Source organism: Monodon monoceros, unplaced genomic scaffold (assembly GCF_005190385.1).
Source record: "Monodon monoceros isolate NGI ecotype Baffin Bay Population unplaced genomic scaffold, NGI_Narwhal_1 Super_Scaffold_3, whole genome shotgun sequence".
Classification (NCBI taxonomy): Eukaryota; Metazoa; Chordata; class Mammalia; order Artiodactyla; family Monodontidae; genus Monodon; species Monodon monoceros.
In genome coordinates, this window is record NW_021703780.1 from 47,595,634 (window position 1) to 47,609,186 (window position 13,553).

At 37.7% G+C, this 13,553-nt stretch overlaps 1 protein-coding gene across 3 annotated transcripts in view; it reads left to right on the top strand.

Moving 5' to 3' along the window:
- ZCWPW2 (zinc finger CW-type and PWWP domain containing 2) overlaps window positions 1–13,553 on the top strand; it is a 137,394-nt gene that overhangs the window by 51,915 nt on the left and 71,926 nt on the right. For all 3 annotated transcript variants that reach the window (XM_029242495.1, XM_029242496.1, XM_029242497.1), the window contains exon 3: window positions 13,300–13,459. In XM_029242495.1, coding sequence (XP_029098328.1) covers window positions 13,300–13,459 — 160 coding nt within the window. The remainder of the gene's footprint in view (window positions 1–13,299; window positions 13,460–13,553) is intronic.

Consider the following 13,553-nt stretch of genomic DNA (forward strand, 5'->3'; position numbering starts at 1 on the left):
CTTTGGGTTTAAGTCTTCTTTTTCTAGTTTCTTAAACTGGAAACTTAGATAACTGACTCATATCTGTTTCCCTCCTTATATGAGTGATTAAAGCTATAAATTTCTCTTATTAAGTACTACTTCAGTTATATCTCACAAATTTTAATATGTTGTATTTTATTACTATTCAGTTTGTGATTTCTTCTTTGAAATGAGTTATTAGAAATGTGTTTTTAAATTATAAAATATGCAGGATTCTAAAAATGTCTTATTTTTATTGATTCCTAATTTAACTGTTGTAGTCTGTTTCATTGAATCTTGATTTATGGCACAGCATGACCTATCCTGAAAAACATTTATATTCTGTAACTGTTGCCTAGATGCCTAAAAGATTTTTTTCTTTTTCTTTAGGTATTTGTATATTTACTGCTGTATGGCTTAGGTTTTCCTGTTCTGAGTTTATTTCCCAAGTATGCAATCTGCCTTTTCAGTGTATGGTTTCAAATCTTTTTATTTCAATAAGGTTTTTTTAAAATTTTAAGCAGTTTATTCAGTTGCATTGCTTTGATTTTATTTTGGGACTTCTGTAGTACTGATAGTGAATCTTCTGTGGTTAGATTTGGTATTACTTTTTTCTTCCAATGTTATCATCTTTTCATTTTTTTAATTTAAATATTTTTCCCTTTCCATCTTTTATTTTTCTGAAGGAGTTACAAATTGAACTTATTTTTTCTGTGTTCCTTCCAGTTTAGTCTTTATTGAAAACTTTATAATTTCTTTCATGAGTTTTGCTGCCTCTCTTTTTATATTTTTTAATTTTGCAATTTTTTTAAACATCTTTACTGGAGTATAATTGCTTTACAATGTTGTGTTAGTTTCTGCTATATAACAAAGTAAATCAGCTCTATGTATACATATATCCCCATAAGCGCTCCCTCTCCCGTCTCCCTCCCACCCTCCATATCCCACCCCTCTAGGTGCTAACAAAGCACCAGGGTGATCTCCCTGTGCTGTGCGGCTGCTTCCCACTAGCTATCTATTTTATATTTGGTAGTGTATATATGTCAGTGCCACTCTCTCACTTCTTCCTAGCTTACCCTTTCCCCTCCCCATGTCCTCAAGTCCATTCTCTATGTCTGCATCTTTATTCCTGTCCTGCCCTTAGATTGTTCAGAACCATTTTTTTTTAGATTCCGTATATATGTGTTAGCATGCGATATTTGTTTTTCTCTTTCTGACTTACTTCACTCTGTATGACAGGCTCTAGGTCCATCCACCTCACTACAGATAACTCAATTTTGTTTCTTTTTATGGCTGAGTAATATTCCATTGTATATATGTGCCACATCTTCTTTATCCATTCATCTGTCAGTAGACACTTAGGTTTCTTCCATGTCTTGCCCATTGTAAATAGTGCTTCAATGAACATCATATATGACTCTTTTTGAATTATGGTTTCCTCGGTATATGCCCAGTACTGGGATTGCTGGGTCGTATGGTACTTCTATTTTTAGTTTTCGAAGGAACCTCCATAGTGGCTGGATCAATTTACATTCCTATCAACAGTGCAAGAGGGTTCCCTTTTCTCCACACCCTCTCCAGCTATTGTTGTTTGTAGATTTTCTGATGTTGCCCATTCTAACTGCTGTGAGGTGATACATCATTGTAGTTTTGATTTTCATTTCTCTAATAATTAGTGATGTTGAGCAGCTTTTCATGTGCTTCTCGGCCATCTGTATGTCTTCTTCGGAGAAATGTCTATTTAGGTCTTCTGCCCATTTTTGTATTGGGTTGTTTGTTTTTTTGATATTGAGCTGGATGAGCTGCTTGTAAATTTTGGAGATTAATCCTTTGTCAGTTGCTTCGTTTGCAAATATTTTCTCCCATTCTGAGGATTGTCTTTTCATCTTGTTTATGGTTTCCTTTGCAGTGCAAAAGCTTTTAAGTCTCATAAGGTCCCGTTTGTTTATTTTTGTTTTTATTTCCATTTCTTTAGGAGGTGGGTCAAAACTGATGTTGCTGTGATTTATGTCAAAGTGTGTTCTTCCTATGTTTTCCTCTAAGAGTTTTATAGTGTTTAGCCTTACATTTATGTCTTTAATCCATTTAGAGTTTATTTTTGTGTATGGTGTTAGGGAGTGTTCTATTTTCATTCTTTTACATGTAGCTGTCCAGTTTTTCCAGCACCATTATTGAAAGCACTGTCTTTTCTCCATTGTATATTCTTGCCTCCTTTCTCAAACATAAGGTGACCATATGTGCATGGGTTTATCTCTGGGCTTTCTATCCTGTTCCTTGGATCTATATTTCTGTTTTTGTGCCAGTACCATACTGTCTTGATTACTGTAGCTTTGTAGTATAGTCTGAAGTTAGGAAGCCTGATTCCTCCAGCTCTGTTTTTCATTCTCAAGATTGCTTTGGCTATTTGGGGTTTTTTCTGTTTCCATATAAATTGTGAAATTTTCTGTTCTAGTTCTGTGAAAAATGCCATTGGTAGGTTGATAGGAATTGCATTGAATCTGTAGATTGCTTTGGGTAGTATAGTCATTTTCACAGTATGGATTCTTCCAATCCACGAACATGGTATATCTCTGCATCTGTTTGTATCATCTTTAATTTCTTTCATCAGTGCCTTATAATTTTCTGTATACAGGTCTTTTGTCTCCTTAGGTAGGTTTATTCCTAGGTATTTTATTCTTTCTGTTACAGTGGTAAAAAGTAGTGTTTCCTTAATTTCTCTTTCAGATTTTTCATCATTAGTGTACAGGAATGTAAGAGATCTCTGTGCATCAATTTGTATCCTGCTACTTTACCAGATTCATTGATTAGCTCTAGTAGTTTTCTGCTAGCATCTTTAGGATTATCTATGTATAGTATCATGTCATCTGCACACAGTGACAGCTTTACTTCTTCTTTTCTCTTTTGGATTCCTTTTATTTCTTTTTCTTCTCTGATTGCTGTGGCTAAAACTTCCAAAACTATGTTGAATAAGAGTGGTGAGAGTGGGCCACCTTGTACCGTTCCTTATCGTAGTGGATATGGTTTCTGTTTTTCACCATTGAGAACGATGTTGGCTGTGGGTTTGTCATATATGGCCTTATTAGGTTGAGGTAAGTCCCCTGTATTCCTACTTTCTGGAGGGTTTTTATCATAAATAGGTGTAAGCTTTTGTTGAAGCTTTTTCAGCATCTATTGAGTGTTTCATATGGTTTTTGTTCTTCAGTTTGTTAACATGGTGTATCACATTGATTGGTTTACGTATATTGAAGAATCCTTGCATTCCTGGGATAAACCCCACTTGATCATATTGTATGATCCTTTTAATGTGCTGTTGGAATCTGTTTGCTAGTATTGTGTTGAGAATTTTTGCATGTATGCTCATCAGTGATATTGGCCTGTAGTTTTCTTTTTTAGTGACACCTTTGTCTGGTTTTGGTATCAGGGTGATGGTGGCCTCAGAGAATGAGTTTGGGAGTGTTCCTCCCTCTGCTATATTTTGGAAGAGTTTGAGAAGGATCGGTGTTAGCTCTTCTCTAAATGTTTGATAGATTTCGCCTGGGAAGCCATCTGGTCCTGGGCTTTTGTTTGTTGGACGATTTTTAATCACAGTCTCAATTTTAGTGCTTTTGATTGGTCTGTTTATATTTTCTGTTTCTTCCTGGTTCAGTCTCAGAAGGTTGTGCTTTTCTAAGAATTTGTCCGTTTCTTCCCGGTTGTCTATTTTTGGCATATTGTTGCTTGTAGTAATCTCTTACGATCCTTTGTATTTCTGCAGTGTCAGTTGTTACTTCTCCTTTTTCATTTCTAATTCTGTTGATTTCAGTCTTCTCCCTTTTTTTCTTGATGAGTCTGGCTAATGGTTTATCAATTTTGTTTATCTTCTCAAAGAACCAGCTTTTAGTTTTATTGATCTTTGCTATCGTTTCCTTCATTTCTTTTTCATTTATTTCTGATCTGATCTTTATGATTTTTCTCCTTCTGCTAACTTTGGGGGTTTTCTGTTCTTTTTTCTCTAATTGCTTTAGGTGTAAAGTTAAGTTGTTTATTTGAGATGTTTTTTGTTTCTTGAGGCAGGATTCTGTTGCTATAAACTTGCTTCTTAGAACTGCTTTTGCTGCATCCCATAGGTTTTAGGTCGTCTTGTTTTCATTGTCATTTGTTTCTGGGTATTTTTTGCTTTCCTCTTTGATTTCTTCAGTGATCTCTTAGTTATTTAATAGCATATTGTTTAGCTTCCATGTGTTTGTATGTTTTACTTTTTTTTTTTCCATAATTGATTTCTAGTCTCATAGCATTTTGGTCAGAAGATATACTTGATACATTTTCAATTTTCTTAAATTTACCAAGGCTTGATTTGTGGCCCAAGATATGATCTATCCTGAAGAATGTTCCATGAGCACTTGAAAAGAAAGATTATTTTGTTGTTTTGGATTGAATGTCCTATAAGTATCAATTAAGTCCATCTTTTTTAATGTATCACTTAAAACTTGTGTTTCCTTATTTATTTTCATTTTGGATGATCTGTCCATTGGTGAAAGTGGGGTGTTAAAGTCCCTACTATCATTGTCTTACTGTCGATTTCGTCTTTTATGGCTGTTAGGATTTGCCTTAGGTATTGAGGTGCTCCTATTTTCAGTTCATAAATATTTACACTTGTTACATCTTCTTCTTGGATTGAACCCTTGATCATTATATAGTGTCCTTTTTTGTCTCTTGTAATAGTCTTTATTTTAAAGTCTGTTTTTTCTGATATGAGAGGTGCTCCTCCAGCTTTAATTTGATTTCCATTTGCGTGGAATATCTTTTTCCATCCTCTCACTTTCAGTCTGTATGTGTCCCTAGGTCTGAAGTGGATCTCTTGTAGACAGCATATATACGGGTCTTTTTTTGGTATCCATTCAGCCAGTCTGTTCCTTTTGGTTGGAACATTTCATCTATTTACATTTAAGGTAATTATCAATATGCATGTTCCTATAACCATATTCTTAGTTGTTTTGGGCTTGTTATTGTAGGTGTCTTCCTTCTCTTTTCTTTCCTGCCTAGAGAAGTTCCTTTAGCATTTGTTGTAAAGCTGGTTTGGTGGTGCTGAATTCTCTTAGCTTTTGCTTGTTTGTATAGTTTTTAATTTCTCCGTCGAATCTGAATGACATCCATGCTGAGTAGAGTAATCTTGGTTGTAGGTTTTTCCCTTTCATCACTTTAGATATGTCATGCCACTCCCTTCTGGCTTGCAGAGTTTCTGCTGAAAGATCAGCTGTTAACCTTATGGCGATTCCCTTGTATGTTATTCGTTGCTTTTCCCTTGCTGCTTTTAATATTTTTTCTTTGTATTTAATTTTTGATGGTTTGATTAATATGTGTCTTGGCATGTTTCTCCTTGGATTTATCCTGTATGGGACTCTCGGCGCTTCCTGGACTTTATTGACTATATTCTTTCCCATACTAGGGAAATTTTCAACAGTAATCTCTTCAAATATTTTCTCAGTCCCTTTCTTTTTTCTTCTTCTTCCTGGATCCCTATAATTTGAATGTTGATGCATTTAATGTTGTCCCAGATGTCTCTGAGACTGTCCTCAATTCTTCTCATTCTTTTTTCTTTAGCCTGCTCTGCAATAGTTATTTCCACTATTTTATCTTCCAGGTCACGTATCAGTTATGCTGCTATTGATTCATTGTAAAGAATTTTTAATTTCATTTATTGTGTTCTTCATCATTGTTTATTTGCTTTTTAGTGCTTCTAGGTCTTTGTTAAACGTTTCAGGTATTTTCTCCATTCTATTTCCAAGATTTTGGATCATCTTTACTATCATTACTCTGAATTCTTTTTTTTTTTTTTTTTTTTTTGCGGTACGCAGGCCTCTCACTGTTGTGGCCTCTCCCGTTGCAGAGCACAGGCTCTGGATGCGCAGTCTCAGTGGCCATGGCTCACGGGCCTAGCCACTCCGCGGCATGTGGGATCTTCCCGGACCAGGGCACTGCACCACCAGGGAAGCCCTGAATTCTTTTTTATGTAGCTATTTCCTTTCCATTTCTTTGGTCTGATGGGATTTTACTTTGCTCCTTCATCTGCTGCGTATTTCTCTGTCTTCTCATTTTGCTTAACTTACTGTGTTTGGTGTCTCCTTTTCGCAGCCTGCAGGTTCATAGTTCCCATTGTTTTTGGTGTCTGCCCCCAGTGGGTAAAGTTGGTTCAGTGGGTCATGTAGGCTTCCTGGTTGAGGGGACTGGTGCCTGTGTTCTGGTGGATGAGGCTGGATCTTTTCTTTCTGGAGGGCAGGTTCGCATCCGATTGTGTGTTTTGGGGTGTCTGTGGACTTAGTATGATTTTAGGCAGCCTCTCTGCTAATGAGTGGGGTTGTGTTCCTGTCTTGTTAGTTGTTTGGCATGGGCCGTCCAACACTGGAGCTTGCTGGTCGTTGAGTGGAGCTGGGTCTTAGCATTGAGACTGAGATCTCTGGGAGAGCTCTCACCGATTGATATTACATGGAGCCAGGAGGTCTCCAGTGGTCCAGTGTACTGAACTCAGCTTTCCCACCTCAGAGGCTCAGTACTGACATCCAGCTGGAGCACCAAGACCCTGTCAGCCACATGGCTCAGAAGAAAAGGAAGAAAAAAAAGAAAGAAAGAAAAAGAAAGAAAGTAAAGTAAAATACAATAAATAAGTTATTAAAGTAAAAAATAAAAACCATATTATTAAAATAAAAACATAAAAATGTAATAAATAAAAAAGAGGAGGGCAACCAAAGCAATAAACAAATCTACCAATGATAACAAGTGCTAAAAACTATACTAAGATATACATAAATTTCAGAAACTTATCAGTCACATACAGCAAACCCCAAGTCCACAGTTGCTCCCACAGCCTCAATTTTGGGATGATTTGCTGTCTATTCAGGTATTCCACAGATGCAGGGTTCATCAAGTTGATTTTGGAAATTTAATCCGCTGCTCCTGTGACTGCATGGAGAAATTTCCTTTTCTCTTCTTTGTTCGCACAGCTCTTGGTATTCAGCTTTGGATTTGGCCCCGCCTCTGTGTGTAGGTCGCCCTCTGGCATCTGTTCTTCGCCCAGACAGGATGGGGTTAGAGGAGTGGCTGTTTAAGGGGCACTGGCTCACTCAGGCCAGGGGGAGGGAGGGTATGGAATGCAGGGTGAGCCTGCACTGGCAGAGGCTGGGGTAACGTTGTAACAGCCTGAGGTGTGCCGTGTGTTCCCCTGGGGAAGCTGTCCCTGGATCACAGGACCCTGGCAGTGGCGGGCTGCACATGCTCCTGGGAGGGGAGGTGTGGATAGTGACCTATGCTTGCACACAGGCTTCTTGGTGGCTGCAGCAGCAGCAGTGTTAGCGTTTCATTTCCGTCTCTGGTGTCTGCGCTGATGGCTGTGGCAGGCGCCCTTCTTTGAAGCTCGTTTAGGCGGTGTTCTGTATCTCCTCTCCTCGCGCACCCCGAAACAGTAGTCTCTTGCCTCTTAGGAAGGCCCAGACTTTTTCCAGCACTACCCCCTGGCTAGCTGTGGCACTCTAGCCCCCTTCAGGCTGTGTTCACGCCACCAACCCCAGTCTTCTCTCTGCGATCCCACCGAAACCCGAGCCTCCGCTCCCAGCCCCCACCCGCCTCGGGGGGTGAGCAGACAACCTCTCGGGCTGGTGAGTGCCAGTCCTCTGTGCGGGAATCTCTCCGCTTTGCCCTCTGCACCCCTGTTGCTGTGCTTTCCTGTTTGGCTCTGAAGCTTCCCTGCCGCCCCCCCGCCCCCAGCCCGTCTCCACCAGTGAAGGAGCTTCCTAGTGTGTAGAAACTTTTCCTTCTTCACAGCTCCCTCCCACTGGTGCAGGTCCCGTCCCATTTCTTTTGTCTTTGTTTTTTCTTTTGCCCTACCCAGGTACGTGGGGAGTTTCTTGCCTTTTGGGAGGTCTGAGGTCTTCTGCCAGCGTCAGTAGGTGTTCTGTAGGAGTTGTTCCACGTGTAGATGTATTTCTGATGTATTTGTGGGGAGGAAGTTGATCTCCACGTCTTACTCCTCTGCCATCTTGAAGGGCCTCTCCCTCCTCTTCCTTTTCTCCTGTCATCTTGTTTTCATTTATATTCAACTATTCTCCATGAAAAATATCAGACGTTTGCTTTCATTGGGAGACTGTGATGGGCTCATGTAACACACACACACAGAACACACATGAGAGGCCTTCAAGTCAGTACCTAGATTCATGCTCTTGCTCTGTCACTTACCGTTGCGGGCTGAATTGTGTTCCCCCAAAGGTCATAAGTTAAAACTCTAACCTCAGAATGTAAGGCCCTTTAAAGAGGTGATTAAGTTAAAAGAGGCCATTAGAGTGAGCCCTAATCCAATCTGACTGGTGTTCTTATAAGAAGAGAAAATTTGGATACACAGAGAGACACCAGAGGTGCATGTGCACAGAGTAAAGACCATGTGAAGACAGAGCACGAGGGCAGCAGTCTGCTGGCCAGGGAGAGACCTCAAGAGAAACCAGACCTGCTGACCTTGATCTTGGACTTCTAGCCTTTAAAACTGTGAGAAAATAAGTTCCTGTTGTTTAAGCCACCCAGCCTCTGGTATTTTCCTATGGCAACCTTAGCAAACCAATACACTTAATATCTTTGCAGAGAGATTCAACCAATACACTTAATATCTACCTCAGAGAGATTTCCACATCTCAGAGAGATTTGGAATGTTACACATCAGCTCTGAGTAACCTTTTGTTACTGAGAGTTTTTCTAAGGATCAAATATGAAATGTTGTAAAAAGATATATATATTAATTGACTTCTGTGTAACTAGGATGGGCATGAAGAGGAACTAGATGGTTATGTATATGAACACTCATTTTTGAAATTACTTATGAAGGTATTTGTAGTCTCATTGTCATTTTTCATATCTCTAACATTTTGAAAGCAGAGCATTTGTATTTTCTACTGGAAATTCTGAAGTTTCAATAACTCTCATTCAAGAAATGGTTTTGAATCTTGTCACTATGTCTGAAATATTATGTTAGAAATTTGATTAGGAATTTCTTTTGCAGTTTTGTACTTGTAGCTGAGGGTTAGGATTTGAAATACGAATGAAGCATGTTTTACTCTAGTCCCTAAATTACCTCCAATCTATGATTAGGACCGTCAAAATGCTGCAGAATACAGCTGTAACTACCTTCTTGTTGTTTGGAAAGAGTAGAATGCATTTGGCATGTAGTCACATATATTTCTTTTTATAAACTAAGTACACATGAGCACAGACTTAAAATTCAGGTTAAGAAACTCAAATCTGTTGCTGTATTGCTTATTCAGTTCCACAAATACAATAGAAAGATGATAACAAGATAAACTGCAGTAGTAGAATATAAAGCTGAATTAGCCTACTAAAAGCAGCCAAACATCAGTTCTTAATTAAGAAATGTTATAGACCCTGAAATTTCAAGTGGGAAGATCAGTCAGCTGGCTACAGAGATGCTTAACAGTGTAGCATTAACTGGGTCAATTCTTATTAGCCCATGTCCTTATACGTAGCTTTTGAAGGCTCAGAAATTCAATCTTATCAACATCTCAGAGTTATTCTTTCTCAGAAGAGTTCATACTTTCCAATAAAGCTGAAAAGCTAAAGAGAGACTGATACAGAGTCAAGAAATTCCTACTTAATCTTTATATAATAAAAATAAATAATAGTTAAGAGCCTATCATTTTCTTTGTCTATGGTCAAGCTCCATGGAAAATCAAATTAAAATAGTTATATTTATCATCACATTATAAGATAGCACACACCTACATACTTATAAAATACTTATGCACCCTCTTGCCTTTGAGTAGTGCCAATGTGAGCTTGAGGGTGGGGCTGTCTGCATTACTAGGAAGAGAAAAACTATCTCTATAATGTTTAAGAAGTCTTTATTTTTAAAGATTGATCAAATACATTGTATTTAGCTAGAAAGAGCAAAGAAATTAAAAGTAAAAATTAACAGTGCATCTCTCACTTAGTATAGGAAAATACAGTATCAAGCAGAAACTAGGCATGTTTACCAGACATTTTACAATGATTTCTCATAAGTATGAAAATTAATTTATGGAAAATATATTTGCATTCTAAATACTGTAGTCTAAACAGTTTAGTAATCAAATATGCCTTTAAGTTAACAAACCAATCCAGTGATACTTTTTAGTTATAGTATATACATTTATAAATTGTGGTTTCTACTAGATCCTTTCAGTATTATAAAATAGTATTTGATTATTTCTCATTTGCATACTTTTGCTTATGGATTTATATGTGTGTGGATGAGAAATTTCCTCTTCCCAACGGTCCCTGCAGTTAGGTATAACAAAGTATGACATTAAGTTAGTGATGATTCCAACTCATCCATTTTGTTTCCCACAGATTAAGAATGAGGCCCAAGTAAATCTGCTATCTTCTTAAACATCTAGACCACAGTTTGAAAATAAAAGTTATATATATTTCTTCTCATTCGGTATAAATACATGGCAGCTGTTATCATGCTTAAGCTTCAACTTATTGAAGGCAGTAGCCAACTCATTAAAGATCATTTCCGCTGGATAAGGAATGTGTAAGACATCAGTTTCTTTGTAATGTATTTTCACTTTCCTTTGAAGTTTCTTGTCCTGCCAAAATTTCCATTTCCTCCTGCAAGTGGATTTCAACACCTGATGTCTATTTGACCTTGTTGTGTTTGTACATTTTACCTTCCACCACCCACAGGTTCTGAGATTGACCATACACTTTCCTTGTAATTCTGACACCCTTCCATTGAGTGGCCTATTCTTACTGTCCCTCTCCACCTTTAAGCCCCCACACAACACTCAGAATTACTCCTCAATATGAAAGTGAAAAATCAGGAAGTAGAAATGCACAATGCACTATCATCATTGACAGTTTGGGAACTCAAATTGAGGTCAGAGTGAGGGGAAAAAATGGACATCACCTTCTTTCTTCAATCACAGGAAGTCAGAGATGATGATGGATGGAGCAGCTGGAGAGAAGTAATCATGTTTTCTACATGATGTATTGCCTCTGCTCAGCTTTTCCTGTAGTTTGGTACATTCTGTTTTAGCTGATATGTACAGACTAGGAGTCAGACAATTCCTTTGCACCACCTGAAAGTACCCCAGTTATTTGGACATTTCATAATACTTTTCATAATTCATCTTTAAATCAGTATGCAATACTTTCTGTAATAAAATATGTTTTAAATAATGAACCAAAGCTTTTTTCTTTTTTTGGTATCTAATTCTTTTTAGGAGTCATCTCTTTTTGTTTATATTTTATTGAGTAATAATTTAAATTGAATACTCTGGGACCCAATAGGTTCCACTTAAAAAATAGTTGTATCAGAATTTGTGTCAGAAAAGTAGCAGCTCATCTTACACATAATAACTGCAGAATCTTTCTTTCATGTGTTAAATATCAGAAATCCATTTTGTGAGACTGTTTTACACTGGAGTAGGTACTGCTCATAAATTGGTATTGGGTTGACAGTAATCCATATTAAAATTGCTGTGAAGTGCAAATCACCTAGTATTAAACATGAGCCCCTTACCTTTTATAAAGAGTTTAAACAAATATAATGTAACAATCATAGATTGGTTGTTTTTAAAATAGCTATTGATCATATTGAAGGACCCACTTGTTCCTTGACTTCTGATAAGTTGAGGGTCTCCATTGCAGCTACCACTCATTCTTAGTCATTCATTTGCCTGTTGAAGCCCCCTTCTTTTGAGTGTGTTCCCTCAGCAATGTAGATTTCCATTGTAGATTTAAAAGATAAACTGCACTCAAGTTTAACTCTTAAGTGCAGCCCAGTAAGAGTCACCAAATAGCAGTAAGATACCGTGACGTGAGCCTGATAACAACCAGATGGTCCTCTTCATTTAGGTCCTGAACTTTCACTTGACTTTCCATTATCATTTCCAATTCTTCTTTGGCTTAAAGATTGTCTGACTCAATTTTTAATTTCTCTAGCCCTTATTTTCCCACGGTTCTGGGGGCTAAAATTCTGAGGTCAGGGTGTCAGAGGGTTGATTTCTTCTCAGGCCTCTCCTTGGCTTGTAGGTGGGTCTCTCTTTTTGTGTCTTCTCATGGTCTTCCCTGTGTGTGTGTCTGGGTCCTAATCTTCTCTTTTTGTAAGGAAACTAATCATGTTGGATTGGGGCTCACCTTTTAACTTAGTTACTTCCTTAAAGACCCCCTCTCCAAATACAGTCACATTCTGAGGTACTGGTGGTCAGGACTTCGACATATGGATGCGGGTTGGTGGGATCACATAATTCAGTCCATAATGATGGCGCTTTACACCATTTTAATTTGCCAGAAACCAAAAATGTGTAAAGCACATGTTTGTTTGAACTTTGAAACAGCGCAGTGAGGAGCCAGAGTTATAGTGAGGCCTAGTTACCTGCTTGAGGCCTCCTGTCTGGTAGAAGGCAGAACTAGAGCCTGGATCTTCTAATTTGAACTTCTCTACCTTTTTCGCTCTGTGGTACTGCAAACTGAACTCGTTAATTGTACAGATAATTGAACTTGATAATTGTACAGATAATTATAATATTATAAATAATAGAACTTGATAATTGTACAGATTTTTGAATGCTTGGGTATATTAGATATGCATATTTTGGATCTTGATCTGTAAAATTCAGTCAGATTTCTGCTGTACGTTCCCCTAAGATTTATTTTTAGTAAAGAATAAACCTTATTTGCAGTACTGAGGATTTTTAGCCATTTGGTCACTGCCAGTGGAACAGGTGTGGTGGGGGAGGGATAACACAGAACCGCTGACTCTATTTCTACTTTTCTCACAGTTGTTACAAAGTTCAGTGTCAGAACAGCCCAAACCACTTTGGCAGTCCTGGCTCATGAATCGCTAGCTCTCTCCTACCCCATCAGAAGCCCTGTCAGTGGGTTAACATTTTAGTAGTTAATCATTCTGATTGGTGAGAGTTGATTCAAGCCTGCCATGAATCTGATGACTCTTTTTTCTCTTATCTTTCCTATTAGCAGTGCCTAAATGTCTCTTATAGACCCTGGAAATCATTCTTTTGTCTTATGATTCTTTCTCCTCATATCTTATGAATGTCTTGAGTATGTGACTGTTTCAAAGCTTTCTATATCTACAAAGATACAAATGATCACTTGCATCAATTGAATATCCTACTTTTAAAAGATACAAATATGACTATGTTTAAAATTTGTAAAGAAGTTATTAAAATTCAAAGGGCAAAGTTTGACAGGTGATTGTGACAGATATATTAATGTCTACCTTTTTTAAAGCATCAAAATAATAAAAATATTTTCTTTTGAAAGTTGGCCAGGGATACTTTGCCCTGATCCTTTTAAAGGGAAATATGTGACCTATGACCTGGATGGAGATGTTGAACAGTATCACATAGAATTCCTGGGTGATCCCCATTCAAGATCATGGATAGATGCAACGTTTGTTGGACATTATAGTATCACATTAAAGGTAGGTACAGTAACATCAAAACTTTGTTCCTCTTGCACTTGTTTTTAATTATGGCCATTTTGTCTCAGATCCTAAAAGAGATATAATTTTTTAC